The 20,904-nt window shown below is 34.4% G+C and overlaps 3 protein-coding genes across 3 annotated transcripts; 2 read left to right on the top strand and 1 right to left on the bottom strand.

The window, feature by feature from the left end:
• The first annotated feature begins 2,643 nt into the window (after positions 1-2,643).
• LOC110804307 (histone chaperone ASF1-like) lies at positions 2,644-3,216 on the top strand. Its single transcript, XM_022009880.1, has one exon. The coding sequence runs from the start codon at positions 2,644-2,646 to the stop codon at positions 3,214-3,216; it is 573 nt and encodes a 190-aa protein (XP_021865572.1).
• A 4,402-nt stretch (positions 3,217-7,618) lies between these two features.
• On the top strand, positions 7,619-14,702 carry LOC110804315 (uncharacterized). The gene is made up of 9 exons (XM_022009887.2): positions 7,619-8,031; positions 8,134-8,278; positions 9,908-10,076; positions 10,335-10,593; positions 12,056-12,144; positions 12,335-12,517; positions 12,613-12,698; positions 12,911-12,995; positions 14,120-14,702. The coding sequence occupies exons 1-9, from the start codon at positions 7,824-7,826 to the stop codon at positions 14,252-14,254; spliced, it is 1,359 nt and encodes a 452-aa protein (XP_021865579.2). The 5' UTR covers positions 7,619-7,823; the 3' UTR covers positions 14,255-14,702.
• Positions 14,636-20,470, bottom strand: LOC110804316 (probable prolyl 4-hydroxylase 9). Its single transcript, XM_022009888.2, has 8 exons — positions 19,988-20,470; positions 19,755-19,880; positions 17,977-18,134; positions 17,605-17,707; positions 16,609-16,704; positions 16,199-16,264; positions 15,980-16,096; positions 14,636-14,864 (listed from the first exon to the last, which is right to left on the bottom strand). Exons 1-8 carry the CDS (start codon positions 20,105-20,107, stop codon positions 14,778-14,780), a joined length of 873 nt encoding a protein of 290 aa, XP_021865580.1. The 5' UTR covers positions 20,108-20,470; the 3' UTR covers positions 14,636-14,777.
• Between the last annotated feature and the right edge of the window lie 434 nt (positions 20,471-20,904).

The raw sequence follows: 20,904 nt of genomic DNA, 5'->3' as shown, positions 1-20,904 counted from the left end.
ACCATATGATTATTGAAGAGCCTGTTAAGAAATTCAAACAAAAATAGAAAAAAACACATCAAATCAATAAAATCTCCAGAATCAATTTGAAAAATAATGAAAATTTAATAAAAATTGTTGAAATCTCACCCGAATTGAATAACGCATTATCAAGTTCAATAGCTTGCGCCCAATTCGAATAGGAAGCTCTTTATGAAGAAAATGAGCAGAAATCAACAAATTTCGATATCAGAATAAAAACCCTAAAACTGAACTTTGTGGTTGTTGTTTCAGAATAAATTAAAATTAGCTCAAAGTCTAGAAAGAAGAGTCAATCTACTTGCGGAGTCAGTCTTCACAAGAATTAGCAGGAAGAGGAATTAAATTAATTAAATCAATTGGAGTATAAGAACTCGTTTATATTTTATTCCCCTGGTTCCAATTACTGAAATAAAAAAATTAAAATTGGAATTGTAATTAAAACCCTAAAACTGAAATTAGACCCATAAATAAAAAAAAATAAAAAAAAAAGATAATTACTTTGAATTTCGATTGAGCCTTCCTAATGATTTTAGGGTTGATCGGAACAGGATTTCAAGGATCAGATCTTTTGACAACCCCATTAACGGACCCTCTTCATGTTTGAGTACTTTCATAGTGGATTAGGGTTTTCACTTCTATCAAAAATCACAAAATTCTACAGTTAAGATTAACACTTTCACACAAATTCCCCCAAATTCTCAACAATTTCACACTACTATTTTAAAAAAAGAAAGCAAAAGCTACAAATTGTGTAACTGAAACAGAATCAAATGAATAAACTGTACTGCAACAATGAAGAATTAGAAGAATTACACCTAATCATGGTGGAAGTTCACATAAACAAATTGAAGAATATTACAACAAATATTGTAATTACATGAAAATAATAAAGGAAATGAGGGAAGATTTTACCTAAAGATCTGAACTTCTGACGGGAATAGAAAAGCGAATACGATGGCTACGCTAAGGAAGCGGCGGAGAATACGGTGGCCGGCGACTGAACGAAAACAGTGATCCGGAGGAGGGTGAATTTGAATTGCAGGTTCCTTATGTGGAGGTCGTCTTTTCAACGAACCTTAACAATGGCGGCGACTCATCGTAGACGCCACTTTTTACCTCCTTCGTCGCGGTTTTCGGCGTTTTCAACGACTTTGGCGGACGAACATAGAGAATATCAAACGGTGATGGTGATGATGATGGCGACGGCGAGAGGCGGAGGAGAGAATGAAGTGGGGAGAAGGTTTTGGCGGAGTAGAATCATAAGAGAAGAGATGGGGCGATGAAGTTTTGAAAGAGAGGGGAGGAGAGTGTGCGGTGAAAGAGGCACGACATTTTAGGGTTTGGAATAGGGCTGGGTTTTAATTAAGGGTGAGGGTATTTTAGTCTTTTACACAGGGGACACCAAAATTGTGATTACAATTTAACCTCAGCTCTTGGCTTATATAATAGAGATATAGGTGAAAGTGAAAGTCTAGGCCCTTGGATCAAGCTAATTAAACCAGTTTTGAACTATCTAACTTAGCTTAGACTCGGAGCAAAAACGATATTTGATCTTGCTTATGCGCGTACCTTTGTATTCTACACCTGGCTATTGGACGAGTTGCAATAAACTAGGTACGAGTCTAAAGTGGTGGGGTCATAAAAGGGTCACCTTAAAAGGGGTCGTTATTGGGCGGGTCAAGGGTCAATAGTGAGTTGATAATGGGCAAGAGGATACATCCTTTTAGATACTCCCTCCGTAATTTTGTAGGGGTTAAAATTACTACTTGCGGGCGTATTTTGTTAGGATTATATGTTCATTTTTTGTAACTTTTATACCCATTGCCCAATTTTTTATTTTTATTTTTATTTTTTTACTTTTACTACCGTCATAAACAATTAGTTTTAAGTGACTTTTACACCCTACTTGCCTTTTTCTATTTCTTTATTATCAACTAACTCACTTATACTACAGAGTATTATACTTCATTTAACATTCATTTAAATTTTCTTAATACTTGTACCAATCAACATATAACGTTAAAACCCCTACAAAAATACGGAGGTCGTACACCAAAAGATAGCCGTGATTGAGACCTTGATCCCACCCCATACAATTAATCATATAACCCGAGAGATTTTACCTACCAAGCTAATCGAAAAACAATTCACTAAAATTTAAAAACAATTAGTGATCCCAAAAAGAGGATTTATTCCGCCAATGCCGTCAAGTAATTATCAAATGCAACCAACTGATGCTCGATACCTTAACTGCTGCTTACTCTGCCCCTTTCCATTTCATTTTCTTGTCTTCCCCTTTCTCTTTCACCTTATAAACCATTTTTCAACACTTGTCCCTACAATTCCATCCTCCACGACATTTTTTCATCCCCAAAAACTTAATTAAAACGTCATAATTATTAATTAATTAAAATACTAACTAACAGTAATATAGTAATCTTGATGATGTTCCTGCTCCATCACATCAAATCAAATCAATTTAATAAAAAGAAAAACAAAGGTAAAGCATATACTTTGCTGCTCCTCTGTTCTTCTCTTTTCTACCCTTTTATCATCACACAAAAATCTGCAAAACACTTTTAATCAATTCAAAATCTCTTAAGAGCTCCATTACTTAAATCTATGGAACTTTTGATTGAAATAATTCTTACAGTTTCTCTCTCCTTGATCGTCACATCTTTCTTCGTCAAGCTCGTGTCAATGCAACCCAACAACACCGACACCGATAACTTAACAGAGGAACCGCTAAAGATTGACAAATTCCAACATACGCCCTTCAAAGGAGAGGTGATCAAGCTTGAAGAATTCCCAAGTGAAGGTAAATCATCAGTAGAATTGTATAATGTATTAGGGGTAGTTAAGGAAGATTGTAAGTTTCAGGATATTGTGGTTGTTGATAGTAAAGAGAGTGAAACAGAGGATTATAATGATAATGCTGATGAAGAAGATGATGATAATGATGATGATGATGATAATAAAGATGATGATGGATGTAAAGATGCAGGATTTGTAGCAGAAGAAGAAGAAGGAAATGGAGGAGAGAGAAAATTGTGTGAAATTGAGATTGAAAGTGAGGAGGAAATGGAAGAAATTGGGATAATGGATGATTGGGAGGAAATAGGAAGAAAGGATTTTGAGGAGCTTCTTGGGAGTAAAACAGGGTTGAACAATGTTGATGTTAATTTTGAGAAATGAGAGATCATAAAATTCTATGTTAAATTTTACAAAGCGTCTCATATTTATAATCGATGTTTTCCCAAATGCGGCACATGCTGCAATTTAACTCTTTCATGATACTCGGGTTGATTGTGGATTTTATTATAAGTATTCATTTTGATGGATTATATTCAGATTATAGTTGTTTATACTTTTGATCATGAAATTATTATCACTCTAAAAATTTAAGGTTTAATTTTACAAAGTATTACTCCTACTATCTCATATTTATAATGGATGTTTTTCCGACTTAAGCTTAAAGGTTGGGGTCCAACCTTTTGGCTTTTTCACCCTTTAGGACCTCAACTTTTTTTTTTTCACTTTTTGGGGACTCATGTTCATTTTCCGGCCAGTTAACCATAGTTTAACTCACCGTTAACCATACTGTCACTCAAACAATAAATTAAGACAAAGGTTAGGGTCCAACTTTTTAATTTTTTCACCGTTTAGGACCCGAATATTTTTTTTCACCTTTTGGGACCTCATATCCATTTTTTGTATACCAACGTTATTTACTATAAAAAGAATCAGGAAATGCAAAAAAAAAAAGTTATCGCTCAAATTAATAATTATAATAATAGTTATTAATATTTTTATTTTTATTAATTATTATGTAATAATTGTTATTAATATATTTAACAATAATAATAATAATAATTCATCTTTCCCAAACCCCATCATACAATTAAAACTATATAGTACTCTTCTCCAAACATCATAGATAATATTTACTCATTCATAAGACCTTTAATAGTTGAAACTTAATTCCGTAGTGTATTTTTAGTTCCACCATCCCCGTAAACCTTTGAGTATAATTGTATGAATATCGTACTCTACTATATAAATTGCTTAATTCTTCTATTGTCATTGGACACCATCACCGAATATATAAAATATGATCAGCTTGTAAATAATTATTTGCTTTTTTCTTCATTAGATTATTTGATACCCAAATCAATTTATATATGGGCTAAATTTATGAATTAAGTTACATATCATTTCTATTTGAACTTATTATATGTTAATGATTAGAAACTTTAATAATTGAATTGGAATTACATGAAAACTTGAATGAGGTCTCAAAAGGTGAAAAAAGAAAGTTCAGGTCCTAAAAGGAGAAAAAACGAAAAGGTTAGTCCTCAAACTTTTGATTTACTTTAACCTTTTAACCCAAGGACCTAACCTTTTAATGTACTCTAGTTAAATTTGGTCGGAAAAGGGGAATGAGGTCCCAAACGGTGAAAAAAAAAAGGTATAGATCCTAAACGGTGAAAAGTTCAAAAGGTTAGACCCCATTTATTAGCTTAACTCAGGTTTTTCCAATAGCGACACATGCTACAACTTAACTCTTTTATGATGATCGAGTTGATTATGGATTTTATTATATTCATTTGGATGGATTATATTCAGATTATAGTTATTTGTAATTTTAATCATGAAATTATTTCTATTCAGTTTGTTGGAGGATCACTACCTTTTGCTTACTATTCCATAATGTTCCTCATATTTACTATTCATATGGTCAAAGTTTAAAAACTTTGACCGTAATTAATAGTATGATTAAGAGTATAAATGTTTACTTGTGGGATATCATTGGATTCGTTTCAATATAATTTTCTAAATATCAATTTTTTATAATTTTTACTAATACGAAATTAAAATTATTAACGGTCAAAGTAGTTCATTGGAGACCGCGGACAATGGAAAAGTGAGGAACATTATGGAACGGAGGGAGTACTTGCTAAGCAATACCTAAATGAATTTCATTTTTTTGTGTCTTTTTATCATAGTCTCAATCATGTTATTCAATTATATATGTTTGAGCTTATATCAAAAAAAAAAAAAAAAAATCAATCATGTTATTTACAATCAATTGAGAATTGAGAATTCCCCCTTATACTTAAATGGAGGAACACAAAAAAATGAGGTGCATTTGTAACTACTAACTAGAGTAATTGTTACGGATCTGTAGAGCACCACTTACTAGTTAGTAGTTACTACGTGATCTTATGGACGAAATGATTTAAATATTTTATTTCTTTTTTTTTTTTTTTCTTGTGGGGAGTGGGGATTTAAAGACGTAACTAGTTATTACCCCGGACGATGTCCCAACGACTATATGTAATTTGAGAACTAATCTTGATAAAATTTGAGTTAAATAAAAATAATTATAATAGTTTGATATTAAATACTTACATATAATATGAGATAAATATAAATGCATCATTTATTTTTATATTTATGTATGTAAGGGTGATTCAATATAAAATTTGGTCAAACATCTTAGTAAACTAAATATAAATTTAAAATGGAGTAGTCTTTTGTTATGTGTAATACTCCGTACTCTTTTTTTATTACTCTAGGTAAACTTACATGAACTGGCCTGCTAAAAAAACGTAATCATAAACGAACCTAAATGAAAATGTAACAACAACAACAACAACAAAGCCTTAGTCCCAACATGATTTGGGGTCGGCTAACATGAATCGTCGTAGGAGATCGTCAAAAAAACAAGGAAGAAAAAGTGGAATTAATGAAAGTAAGATAAGAGAAAAATGTATATATATTATAGAAGAAATATTGTAAGTGATAATAAAAATAAGTAAAGTTTAAAATAAATGAATAAGTAAAATAAGTATATTTCAAAATAGCATGTAAATTAAAAAAAATTAAAGAATTTTAAAAAAAAATTAAAAAAAAAAATAAAAAAAAAATAAAAAAAATAGAAAGAAACAAAAACATGAAATCTGTATAAATCAACTGAAGTCACCAATGTATATTCTTTCCCTCCACTTTGTCCTATCCAACGCCATATTTTCCTCAATCCCAAGAAAGCTCATATCGTGCTCAATCACCTTCCTCCAAGTTTTTTAAGTCTTCCCCTACCCCTTGCAATTCTATCACTTTGCCCCCCTTCTATCCTCCTAACCGGGGCATCACTTGGTCTTCTGCTCACATGTCCAAACTATCTTAAACGATTTTCCATCATCTTAAACTCAATCGGTGCGACCCCTACTTTCTTCCTAATAATCTCATTCCTCAAACGATCCTTTCTTTTATGCTCACACATCCAACGTAACATGCGCATCTCCGCCACATTCATCTTGTGCACGTGACAATGTTTCACTGCCCAGCATACTGTGCCGTATAACAAAGCCGGTCGAATTGCCGTGCGGTAAAATTTTCCCTTCAATCTTTGGGGCATGCCTGAATCACATAGGAACCCCGTGTGGCACCTTTCCACTTCAACCAACCTGCTTTGATTCTATGGGCCACATCGCAATCCAATTCTCCATCCTTTTGGATAATAGATCCTAAATAACGGAACATTTCAGAGCCTTGGACAATTTTCCCATCTAAGGTAATCTCCCCTGTCTCTCTAACTTGGACTCCACTAAACTTACACTCCATATATTCCGTCTTGTTTCTACTCAGCCTAAAACCCCGAGATTCCACCGTTTGTCTCCATAACTCCAACTTACTTTCCACTCCTTCTTTTGTTTCATCAATCAACACAATATCATCTGCAAACATCATGCACCAGGGAATACCATCTTAGATTGACCTCGTCAATTCGTCCATGACTATAGCAAAAAGAAACGGGCTAAAATGAAGTATAATTATGGTAGGCATTAAAGTTTTAATACAGGGTATTTATTAACATAACTTATATGTTTTGAATTGCTTACATTTTATAAGTTGTAGAATTGGATTAGTGGTTAAAGTTCTAACTTATGAACACGAGGTCATGGGTATTGATGTTTGCACTTTTTGTAAGAAAATATTATATGTCAATGTGGCTATGTCATATCACTTGTCATCTAATGGTGGGGACATGTGGCAAGATGACATGAAATGCCATTGAGATGTGTGTAAAATGTATATGAATGATTGATACAATTATTAAAAGCATGAGCAATGATGACTTTGTAGTTACTCATAACACTCTCCCTTCTCTTTGTAAATAAACTCACCATTGTAGATGGTGACTCTTAACTTATCCATGGGACAAGGCTTTAGTGATTATTGAATTACTGACATCCTCGGCTAACGAGTCATATTCCAATGGGAAACAAGCCTAATTTTTTACGCGGTCCAAGTCAAAAAAAGTGACACTTGTCACCTAATATGAGCCCGACCCGATGAACTCGACTCAGAAGTTTCTTATTTTATATATTTAGATAAGTTAGGATACAATCTTGAGATAAAATTATCCTAACTTTTGTTGTATATTTATTTTCCAAATAAAAAAAAAAACCGACCCGATATGACATGTTCTTAATCAACCCAATCCGACTCGAGCCGAACCGGTAATCAAATAAACCCATTTCAACAGGAACCGATCAACTCGACTCAAAGTAGTCAAAAGTAACCGATCCTTTTGTGCGAATCGACACCAGTCCCCGACTCTCCGTCCTAGACTTTTCTTTGAGACCTTTTCCACTTCAGATCTCATCTAAGAGAAGCTCACTGAACTTAATTTGTTGTTTCCCTCTCTTCTCCATTTCTCCACTCCAATGGCGGACGAATAAACTCAAAATTTTCACTCCCCTTTCTCTCTCCAACTTTCTCAGAAACTGTCGAAAATGGGAGTAGTAATCGCGAGCGAAGTATGGGAGCTAAATCCGTCAGTTTACATATTCATTATCGTCGTTTCCTTCTTATCAATTTTTCTCCTTCCTCACTTCTCCAATCGAACGACGTCGTCTTCTTCCGACTCCAATGTCGTTTCTTCGTCTTCTTCCTTCGTCAAATTCCAGCGGAAATTCCTCTTCCTTTACTCTCTCTCCTCAGGTATATTCCTTCTAGTTTCTTCCTTTTAATGTTTGATTATTCATCAATTTAGTCTCTAATTGTGATTTTGATTGCTAAATTGTTGATTATTTGCGTGATCAGTGTTGGAAGGTTTATGGTGGGTTTACGGAGAGTATGAAATGGTAAATAATGGACTCACTAAGCAGCAGATGATAGTATTGCTATCTACTGGATGTTTAGCTTCGCTAATTCTCGGTACTTTCTTAGGCATCTTTTCTGATGCTATGTAAGTTCTTCACTCCCTCTATAATTCCTGTTTTTATAGTCATCGGTGTTTGATTTTAGCTTGTCTGCACTGTTTTTTTTTTTTGCCTACATTTACTTAAAGTGTAAGCATGTTTGAGGCTTTGAGCTAGAAGTCTAGAATATCTATTTGTTGTTTAGTGATCCGAGCTAGAGTATTCTGTGATCAAAGTGAATATCATTTGAACATGTACTAGACTTTTGAGCTATTAATATTTTCCCCTTGAGTCAGTAATAAGAGCAATTATGCTAGTATTTTATTGCAATTAATTAAATTTATTGCAATTAATTAAATAGAGGCTGTTTAGTTTGCATATTTAGTTAACGAAAACAACATTTAGTTCAACGGAATGAAAATCGGGAGAAATTGTAAGCATGTTTGAGGCTTTGAGTTAGAATATCTATTCGTTGTTTGGTGATTTGAGGCGAGTATTCGGTGATCAATGTGAATATCATTTGAACATGTACTGTACTAGAATATGAAGCTTTTTTATATTTTTACCTTGAGTCAGTAATAAGAGCAATTATGCTAGTATTTTATTGCAATGAGTAATTTAGAGGCTGTTTAGTTTGGATATTTAGGTAACAGAAAGTCGGAAACAGAATTTAGTTAAACGAATGAAAATTGGGAGAAAGAGAAACAAGATCATCAAATTCTTAAAGCATAACAAAAGGGAGGTGTGTGTGAAGCCATGCTTCCTTTGAGCCGGGGAGATTTAAACTGAAGGTCTGAAAAGTGGAAATAGCAGCAATTAATCAAACTGTAGGTTGAGGATCGAGTCGTTCTAATTAACCAAACATAGCTTTTGTCTAAGAAGGTTGAGCCAAATTATTTGATGTTGGAAAATGAATGTGAATGGAGGAATGATACTCCCTCCCCCATCTCTTCAAATGCGCTTTTCTGATGTTGGAAAATGAATGTGAATGGAGGAATGAAAAGCATGTAATGCCGGACCAGACTCATCCTTTCTCACATTTCAATTAACTTTTTTAGCTGTGAGTATTATTTTTGTTGTAATTTGACCTTACATCCAGCTTTCTTTCTAACATGACTGCCTGGAATTGCACCTAAATCGGCCATCGCCAAGATCATCTATATCTAACGAAGTAGGGGAAATGAAATTATCTTGTTTAAAGGTGATGTTGAAATTAATTTCTTGGAGGCTATTACTTGTGATTTTTAAACTAAAGTTTAGAAGTTTGATCAAATTCTAGGCAAGGATGCCTGATTTTGAGGAATTGGTCTCTGGTTTTGTTTTGAGCTAGGTTCAACCCACTTTAGTAGGCATTGAAACTTTACAAAGAACTTCATGCCTGAGCTGTATGAAATATTATGTGAAGCTTACTTACTGCTACTGAAAGTCTGAGACAAGACAACCATATTGAACTTTTCATGTGATTCGGATTCCAAGATCTGTGCATAATCTTGTGTGATTAGTTATTGCTAATTACTTCTTTTAAGAGACTGCAGAGTGTAAAGTAGTCTTTTTAAATGAATGCAGTATTCAAAAGTACCATGATATAGGAAAATCTTTAGGATGGTGCTATTGCTCTTTAATATCTATTTTGAGTACAATTTTTTTATATTTGGTGGTGCTTGTATGAGTTGCAGAGGCCACAAGAAATTTTGTCTTCTATTTTCCATCCTACATTTGATCATGGGTGTATGGAAAATGCTTGCAGCTCATCCTGCTATTTGGGTAGCCAACATCTGCTTGTCTCTTGCCAGCTCCATATTTTCATTCAGTTTCGAAAGTTGGACGGTGGTCGAACATGATAAGGTGTGTGTCAGTTGTAATTCATTTGTGTAATCATGGTTAAGCACTTGTATTTTCTTGCTGTTTATTGCTCATCAACAATTTATTTTCACATCTCTCTAGTTTTAAGAGCATTCCATAATATTTCCCTTGATTCTTTGTTATCGGATTTCTCATGTTGTGCAGTAAAAATATAATAATTCATCTACTTTGTCTTTCTCTCTTATCTTTTCAATTTGATTAATATTTAATACTTGTAATTCTTGTACATCTTTGACGCAGCAAGGGTACAGGCAAGATGCATTGAATGATACATTTTGGTTGATGAGTTTTTTTAAGTCAACATCTTTAATAGTTAGCCAAGTTCTTGCAAACTGGGCATCAGGCCATGATTCAGAAAAGAGTATAATTTCTCCTTCAGTCATAATGGTGCTCTTAGCAACTGTCAATCTTGCTTTCACCACCAGAGGATGGCCAGAATCTCCAGCTAGGGGAAGGCTTAAGGAGCATAGAGCAGCTTTTTTGGCATTTATTTTTGGAGGTAAGATTGATATGTTCTTGATGATTGTGCAGCAAAAACTGGCTACTTTAAGACAATTCGTAATTATGGACAAGAGTGAAGAGTTCATAATGCTCATAGTATACCAACATAACACATGTGAATATGTAAAAGAACATGTCATTTTGACAAAAGAGCATGAGGTATTTCTTTTTGGTGCTATAAAAAAATAAATTATCCTATGTTCTTTTTATCACAATGTCATGTTCTTTTACACAAACACTTGTATTCTTTGGGTGCACAATGCTCATTGTGCATCCTTGTCCACCGTCTAAATTGCGCTTTACGCATCATTTAGCATGAAAATCATTAAAATGTAGAGATCTTAGACAACTTAACAAGGTTCTGTTGCTTTGGCTAAAAAGATAGATATCGAGACAAGTAGACAACTTATTGACTGGTACTGTGGTCTGTGGTTGAACATCTAGTAGAGCCAGACTGGTATATGCATTTTGTTATTTTGATGTTTTACGCATCATTTAGCATGAAAATCATTAAAATGTAGAGATCTTAAACAACTTAACAAGGTTCTGTCCCTTTGGTTAAAAAGAAAGATATCGAGACAACTTATTGACTGATACTGTGGTCTGTGATTGAACATCTAGTAGAGCCAGACTGGTATATGCGTTTGTTATTTTGATGTTTTAGTGAACGGTGGTGACATGGATTTTGATAGATGTTAGAGGCACTAAAGGAAGAGAACTGAAAATAAGAACAATATGATTGAAAGAAAAATGAAGTTGATATCACTATGACATCTGTATAATGTAACCTCTAGGCACAATTATGACTTTTGGGAGAATGGGATTTTCAATTTTGTGTTTTGCTAATATTAGAACAAGGCAAGGTCCAGCCAGTTCTCAACTTAAGTGAAAAAATTACCATGAGACTTGAAATGCGGATCATTGTGTATTGTATTCCTGTGTATCAGTTGCTTTTCTGACAGGAATAGGACGCTATGACACATAATTATAATTCAGCCATGCCCCTTCAGTTTGGAGTCTTTGGACAGAAACAAATTCAGCATTTGTAGCTAGTGCTTTAGAGCCACAAGCTGTTCAATTTCAATCTCGTTGCGATAGAGCCTTGCTTTGAGTGTTCAACATCTAACGAATATCAATTAGGTGAACAAATCGATTATGGTTTTGTATAATGTATATCATCATTCCGTATCGACAATTGCACTATAAGAGTGAACTGCATGTTATATCTTTTGGAATTTTGAATAGACTTGGACGTAATGTTTGTCAGCTTTAAAGTTAAAAAACTTGGCCTATTCATTCTGTTAATTTTGGCTGGGACATAGTGGTCCAAAACACAATAGGAATCTCATAACTGTATTTTATCATTTGGAGGATGGCTGTTGTTATTCTTGAATTTCTAGACAATTTTACCTTTGATGAAATTATCATGGTTGATTGGCTATAATATAAATGATGTACAGATAAACGGGTATGGCTATTAGGATGTGCCCAAGCTTGTCTTCACTTCTCTATTGCTGTATTCTGGATTCTATGGGCACCAGCTATAGTGGTACAAATTTTTTGTCTCTTTTTACTATATAATATTTTCAAGAAGTAAGTGAAGTATGATACTCAGTCACTGCTCTTTTTAACAGTGTATCAAATGTATGACTAGGAAATGTGTTCTATTAATGAGAAACCTTTTCAATGACAACTTGGGTCCAACACAGTGTATAAATTCTCATTTCTTTTTGGTTTAGGCTGATGGGCGTGAAATGCAATTAGGGTTGATGTATCCATGTTTACTGGGTGCAAGGATGCTCGGAAGCACTGCTTTTCCTTGGACCCTGAGTGGATTACTATCACTTCGTATTGAAGACTGCCTTTTGTATGAATTCATCGGTGCTGGAATTATCCTGTCTATTGTTGCATATGATTACCAGGTACAGGTTTATAACTGTGGATCTATCTTGTATTTTTTTTATTCTATGAAGGATGCTATAAGATAACTTGCGATGCACTGGTTTCTTTTTAACAGGAAATAGGAGTTTTTGTTGCACTTTTCTGCGTATTCCAGGCTGTTGCAGGCCTAATATTGCCAACTCTTGCCCGTCTGAGGACCATGTACTCTCTCTTTCCCACCAGTTTATTTTTATACTTTTACTACCGTAGAGCATTTAGGGTAGTGGTTTGAAATATCTCAAGAAAAATATGGTACCGGTTTTGTTTTCCTCTTATTCCTTCCAATAAATAATGTCTTTTGTTTACTCTTAGATTAGTTTACACATTAACTTTGAAGAACAGTGGTTTACCATTCTTGTTTAATATTGCCACAGGTATGTGCCAAATGAGTTCCGTGCAGGGATGATAAGTTTGTCTCTGGCTCCAGCAAACGCTGCTATCCTTTGTGTTCTAATCCAGGTAAGTGCCAAATTCTAGTTGCAGGCTCTTAGGCAAGTTGAATTTCAATGGTGCTACCATGCTAGTTGTGGTGTTTGGTCTTTGACGTACTAAGTTCACATGTAATTAGGGCCGGCAATCCCTGACCCAACCCGATAACCCGACCTGAAGTTACTGAGAGAAACCCGAACCCCACCTGAACCGAACCCGAATGACCTGAAATTGACCTGATTTGACACATATATCATATTTAATATTAAGTTTTACAAAATTTCTGATATTTTTTACACAACCCGAAATCGACTTGAAACCAAACCTGAATTTGACCCATTGACCCGAATTGCCACCCCTACATGTAATGACCACAACTCTAGAAATTTAGCATTCATTAGGACTAAGATGTTTACTTGATTACCTTTCATCTGTTGATAACCTTGTTCTTTTCACATTGGGCACTCACTTGATGCTTGTGGTTGGGTGTGCTTAGCAGGGCCATTGCAAACTATGAGTAGTTTCTTCTTCTTTAGTGTAGAGCTATTTTTTATTATAGAACCCATTAAGTTGGAACAATCTTGATTCATCTTAACAATCTAAGAGATGTATAGACTTATTATAGCAACCGTGTTCCGAGGTTTGTGCCTTTAGGGTCTCAAAGTGCCTCCAGGCCTTGACGCCTTGTGGTTTGTGTTACTATGAACTCACTTCTATACGTGAACATGTGATGTACCTCTACTCTTTCGTATACCTGAACATGTGATGGAAATTATGAGCTATGAAGTTTGTATAATTCTAAAGAGTCTGTATTACCTTTTCTTTTCTAGATTCAGTAGAATTTTAAAAATCCCTTTGATTCCAAAAAATAGGGAAGAAAATCCTCTTAATACTTTTTGCAAAAAAAACTCCCCTCCACGAGCATCTGTCATGTCAAGGGGGGTCTTGTTAGATTTTTCTCAATGTAATTAAATATATCAATGATCAAATGAGTACTGATGTTCATGCTAAAAACAAAAGGGAATGTTTGGGGACTGGGAATATGAAAATATGCATCCTTTTCTTTAAATGTGTGAAGTCATAGTCTACATCCATATTGACAAAGCGTTGCTGTCATGTATGGTAAATTGACTTTGGCTTTAATTATATTGCAGGGTGGCTATTACAGGAATATCAATAATTCTACTATACTTTCCTTTGCTGCCCTGGGCTTATTCTTGGCAGCAGGTTGCATGTACATGTTGAAGCATTTGGGCAAACAGCCTCACCAGAGCTGGCACAAACAATGATCCTAGCATAATAGCATTTTCCGAGGTTAATGCTGATGTTTGGGTTTTACGAGACCCTGGTGCTGATTTTAAGCGAAACAAAGCCCAAACAGCAAGAAGTTCAATTACTCTATGAAGTTTTGAGATAGAAATTACATCATTCAATTTTGCATCCTAGATGAAGCATTCCGCTGCATCAGCTGAAGAAAGTAATTTAGAAGGAGGAAATACTAGCCAGTCATGGAATGGTCAACGAATTCTTGGATATAAGGAACCACAACTTCTTATTTTTCCTTTTCTTTTTTGCTGTAACTGGAGCACTATCATTAGAACTTTCGAGAATTTGTTTGCTTCTCACTGTTTTGACATTTACCCAGATGGTTGTAGATTACAAAAAGAAAAGAAAAAAAAAGAGCACATTGTTGTATAATTTAATCCAAGTATATATCTATTTAAAAGTTTATAATTACACTAATCTTTTCAAAATTGATACCTGTGTGTGACAAAAAATTGTCTACCTCCTAACTACTAATCTACAGATGTATTAATCTTGCTGTTCAAAATCCCTGATCCACTTTGTTGCCACCCATTTTTCCCCTTTGATGACTGGGCAACTTCCATGTAATGATGTCTGTAAACCAATAAAGATTACGTTATATAAGTTTGCAACTCATGCAAAAAATAGGAGGAACACATGAAAATTAAAATGCAGTATGTCAAGTTGAGGGAGGCAGTCATTGGAAGTAAACAGCTCCTTATCTTTTTGCGATGTTCCTAGAATGCTAGCCCTATAAAGAAAGCTCCCTTGGCGTCCAGTAACCGTTAACAAATTCTTATTTATTATTGTACATCGGAGTGAAAGTTAAGTCAAAATGTTTAAAAGTTATCCGGAATAATGTAAATTCTTAGTGACAAAATTGTTCGTTTTAATAAAAAATTATCCCTTCAAAATCTCTAATGATGTATAGAAGCAATTTTGTGACTCTTTAAGGCTCCGTTTGGTTTGGTGTAAAACATTTTCAGTGCAAAATGATTTTCCAAGGGAAAACACAATTCCAAACTAAAAGAAAATGAGAGAACAGTGAAAGATTGAGGGGAAGAAGTGAGAGGGAGGTAAGGAGGAAAGGTGAAAAGTGGTTCCCTCCCTTTCAAATTAAAAAGGTTTTTCCACCTTTGAGGGAGTTATGTAAAATTGTTTTTCATCCCTTGTCAAACCAAACAACGTAAAATGATTGAAAAAGGGAATATAGTTTTCTATGAAAACGTTTTACACCCTACCAAACAGAGCCTAAATGTTTATTCATAAAAATAAAAATCATAATACAAAAGTTATTCAAAACATGTTGAAAGTTAACAACTGGATAAAAGTTACCACAATGTACAATAAATTTATTGTAAACATAGTGCATGCAAGACCTTTTGATAACCGTTAAGTCCATCATGCATCTACCATTCAACACTAACTACCGAAAGTCAAGGGTCACAGCAGGGAAATTAAATCAAATCGTGCATCAAGTCCTGAACAATGAAGTTGATAGATGATCTGTTCTAAGGTGTAGAAAAAAGGGAAAAGGTACTTTTAGGGTTCATATTTGCAAGTTACCTAAATCTACCTACAGTTCCGATGATTTGTTTATTGGCAATCAGGTAACTAAAATACTAGTTACACATGCTTGTCATTTAATAAACCCGGTAAATCTAATTGTAAAATGACTAAAAAAACCAGTAATATGGAAACGAACTTACAGGATCAATTGTTCCATTTAAGAACAACGAGTAAAAAAGAAGTCCATCTCCTCTGCGTGGTTTCACTTTCAAACCAGTGCAGTCTCTAAAATCATAATTGTAATCTAAGTTGTCATTCTGCAGAAGAGGAAAAGACAAGAGACATCTCAAAATACAAGTTAGTAGAAAAAAAAAGCAAGGATATAGAAATTTATTAATTCCTCATCCTACTACTCCTACCTCATAAGGAAACATGGTTTCTCCACCTTCTTCAACATCGGATAAATACAGCAAGAAAGAAGCAACCTGCACCAACGCATCGTTATATACATATACTTCACTCCTAAGAACTGGCATATAAGTAATATGGTTGGTAGGATTGCAGTTCGAAACAAGAAAAAACAACAGGAAAAGCATGATAACCACCCTGCTTTTGGAGCTTCTAACAAGTCAACATGGACAAGTCATGCAATAACTTGATTTTCACCTTACGTCGGGCAAAGGGGAAAACCATACATTATAAAACACGAGTTATCATACATGTCCGTACTAAAACATATAGACATGGTTGAGCATGCGTGAAAACATGGTAGAAGAAATACTAGTTAAGTTGTTGCTTGAGATGATCTACTTGATCGTCTTCTCCATACCCTTTGACTTTTCTGCGGACCGTATTCAGAAGGATTGAATGCATCGTAATGAGAATTATACTTTTGTCCATTCTCGTAGCGTAGGACATTGTATGCCTGAAACAAGGTGATATCGTTGAATCAGACATTAATAGAGTTTACCTTAAATGGAACAGCATTCAACCAGAAATATCTAGAAGCTGAAAGCTATATAAATGATTATCTAGGAACTACCTCAATAAAACAGCATTCAACTGCATGCAAAGACTATCTAGAAGCTGAAGAAAACATGACTGAAAATGTTAATGAAAAGAGACAGATGCACAGGCATAAGTACCATAAGTCCATAAATAAATAAAAGCCCTTCCCTCCCTCTATTCCTTGCTGATATGGCCAAGATAATTTTTGAGTCATAAACCAGTCACACATGCAAACAACACTCGTGTTCACTTGAGTTGAATACAGCATTAATGGAACTCTCAGTAGAGTACTAGCCCAGAAAGAAGTACGACGGAGTTTGAAGAATCCTGCAAATTTGGAAAGCTTAAACCACTCCTATAGAACTCATTCATGCTACCACAACCTCCTGGCTATTGCTAGCAAGTCATTTTAGGGTTAAGTTATGTGTAAGAGTTGTAGAATGATTTCAAAAAATATATATTAACACTGCTTTCTCACATTGAAGGTACGGTGATGCAACAAAAAAAAAGGTAGCATGTAGTCTTTTAATACAGGCTTTTCCATTAGACACGAAACATTAATTCCTTCCACTCTGTTGACATGTGCATTTTGAAGAGGAGTTCATTATCAAGTCGCAATTGTTTTCCTTTTGCAGCTTTCTTTAAAAGAGGTACTTACAAAAAGCATCCCAAGAGAGTCGCATATAAAAACCTCATGCAAGGTTGAGAAACAAGATTTTGAAAGGCAATGATAGGAAACTAAAAAAGGCTACGACTCGAGCAATAACTTAAAAAACAATTAGCAAGTAGAAAGTGCAGGATTGAATGCAAGGATTACCTCCCCATTTTCCCTGGGAATCATGGTGGCCCTTGAAATTTTCTCATCGATAAAATCCAATATTCCAGTTTTGTCTTCATCCGCACTAATAAACATGCCAGAACTGGTAGAAAAACATAGGACAGCACAAACTCTGAGTTAGACAAAACTAATTCAATTCGATATACAAAAAGCTAACGTAAAGCTATAAATGTTAACAGACACTGGAGACATATACATTGTAGTATCATACGGAGTACTATATCTAGAAGGTATATGCAATTATGTAACTCAAACTGAACTCAAATTTTTCTTTCCCTTCTAAAAAATATAGAGCAAGTATTACAATCAGATATTACAGTCCGATGTCATGTATCTAACACTGTGTCAAACCTTGTTCTTATTCCCTCAGTACTCTCCATTGTTTCTCCCTTCCGTAAAGCCAACTTTGATGGTCGGAGTTGTGCCTTTGCCATATTGATGATACCTTCACATTGCTCTGCAGTAGCAAAGTTGGTAAAGTATAGTGCACGTGGTCTCCAACTCAAGACCTGCACAAGAAAGGCGTGTCACAAAGAACACAAAGTTTAAGGGTCTCAATTTAATTTACCAAACTCAACTTATTGTGTTTTATGTCCGAAAATGGGGTAAGAGATCTAAGAGAGTGCAGGGTAAGTCAATATTTTGATCACAGCCAATTCGGAAACCCTAAGCAGGAAGCACAAGGATAGCGGACAAAACAATATGCAAGAAAAGGAATGAACTTGATTATCCAAATTCCAGAGTATAGTTGGCAAAAAAAGAAAAATTAAAGGCCATTTAAATCAATTAAGTACTGAAATAATCTACAGGGTGCTTTTTAAAAATGTATAATCCCTTTATCTCTATCTACTATTCAAAAATTAATGTCACTTTTCTCGTATTAAAAAAACTAAGGGGTGTAATTTCTTGTAGACCCCTTGCATAATATTCTGTATATTCAGACTTAAAAGAAATGTACTTTCCAGTGTCACACATTCAAAATTTTCAGGGAAGTGTATATTAAAACTTTCCTACATTTATTTGTCTCTCCTCCAAAATAAAATTGTATTTCCTTTCTGACTGAGGAGTTACTAAAAAGGTCATGCAATGTAACATATAATGAATCTTGAACTTTGTATTGTTTAATCTCCTACATCCTAGTATCCTTGGATCGCCTATATAAGTTCCACATTGCAAAAGATCCTTGGCATATTGGGTAATTTAAGTACCTAATAAATAGATTAGGTCTACAAGTTTCGACATTCAAGTCAACATTAGAATCTAAAAGCACATCAAGTTAACGGAATCTACAAGCAAATCTAGTTACATACTCTGTACTATGCAGAACTGTCATAACACAAAAGCCTTGCGAAATAATCACAAATCGATGGCTATTCCTGACTTTCAACAACTTTAGTGTTGTTACGATGTTACCTATTTCGAAACTCTTCAATTAGCCACCTAACTAGGTCTTTCAATTACCTACCTTGACGCTATGTCAAATTCAACAGCAGCTTACTGATAAGGGAATTTCTATAACTCTGTGGATTCAACAACTACAAACCAATCCCTTCGAGAATCAATTATGCAAAATTTAACCATCGCAATCTCCAAACACACTTACCAGCTAACTAAGAATTCATAAGATGACTAGTGGACAAAAAACATCCTATAATTTAAAAGAGCTACCATTTAAGTGGCGAAAGCAGCAGAAACAGAAAATCTTATTGTAGAACTTAATCAATATTAGTTCCTTACATATCGAATCTTCAATCAGTCTTTGTGATTCTCACACATGAAAACTGCTTGAATGCTTGATGCTTCCTTTCATACATGCAGCACCGTATCAGGAAAAAAACAAGTCGAATATAATTCAGACCCTCTGACATTTCTGAAGCCGAATCTTACCGTATAAACTATATTTAACACGTTGATTCACATCAATGAAAACAATTTAATTCAGATTTGTTTCAATCAATTCTTAATTATTATTTTTTTCTTTTCTATTTAACAAATATAAAAATATACTCTCTCATTAAATTATTGATCTCCTAATTCAAAAAATGAAAACAAAATCAACAATTCCGCCGTCGTCAACAATTTTCAATTGAAATTCAAGATTGATCAAACATGTGAGAGGCAAAAAAAACCTGGAAAGGAATTGAAGTAATAGAATCGTCACCGGACTCTCCAGAAGGCACAAGATCAAGTCCAGCCGTATCTTCAACATCCGTCGATTCAAGCATTCTCTGTCTCAATCCAGCGCTCGATGAAACCTTTCACAAATTCCATCACCGCAATTTTTCAAGAAAAAAACCATAAATGAACCTCCGATTACACAAACAAAAAGCAACAAACAACGAAGATCAAAGCACAAAAATACCTGAAAAATGAGAGTACAGGAGAAAAATCCGACGATGAAGAAGAAGAAACAGAGAAAAAACACAGCCGGTAACCCTAAATTACTACCGGAGCTCCAATTTCCTCTTCCTTTTACTTTCATTTGATCAGATTGTTTGATTGATTAATCCACAAAAATGACCCGAATTATTTCCAGAAGTAAGCTTGAGTGAGGAAATTGAAATTGAAATTGAAATTGTTTGGTTTTTGTTTTAAGGAAAAATTTGAAGAGAGAGTGTGTGATTGGATTACAATACCCGAGGCAAAGAACGCGGCAACATTGGTAGCTACTGGTGTGATTTGAAAAGAGAATTGCTTAATTAATGTAAGTAATTAATCTAAATTAAGAAGAAGATTTAGGAATATTGATGGATTTCATTTATTACAGTTTACAAGTGTCTTGTGCCGGAAGACCAGCACGAGGTAAAGCCGGTGTGTCAATTACTATCTATCCGGGAAAAAGGAGATTTTCCGTACTACTTTTGTCTCTCTCTTTCCTAAATAGATGCCTTTGCACTACAAAACTATTTGGATTTATTTTCCCTAATTTTAAATAAAATAAAAATTATTATAGGTTTTTGAGCGCTTCGTGCACTTATGATACTCCCTCCGTCCCGAAATACTCGAAACAGTTTGACTTTTTGCATTATTCACATGATTTATTTTGACCCTATTTTATTTCAAGTATATGAAAAAAATTGTTACTCCCTCCGTTTCAAAATGTTTGTTACGTTTGGATTTTGGCACGTTTATTAACGTATAATTAAGATTCTTTTTTTTATATAATTTTAAATGTTCTAGATTCCATCATAAATCTGATTCCATCTTTCCAAATTCTGACTTTTATTACTCTCTTTGAATATAGTGCAAATTTGATTTCATCTTTTATTAAAAAAAATA

Source organism: Spinacia oleracea, chromosome 3 (assembly GCF_020520425.1).
Source record: "Spinacia oleracea cultivar Varoflay chromosome 3, BTI_SOV_V1, whole genome shotgun sequence".
Lineage (NCBI taxonomy): Eukaryota > Viridiplantae > Streptophyta > Magnoliopsida > Caryophyllales > Amaranthaceae > Spinacia > Spinacia oleracea.
The sequence above is the reverse complement of the archived record's forward strand: the minus strand, read 5'-3'. Positions and strand labels throughout refer to the sequence as shown.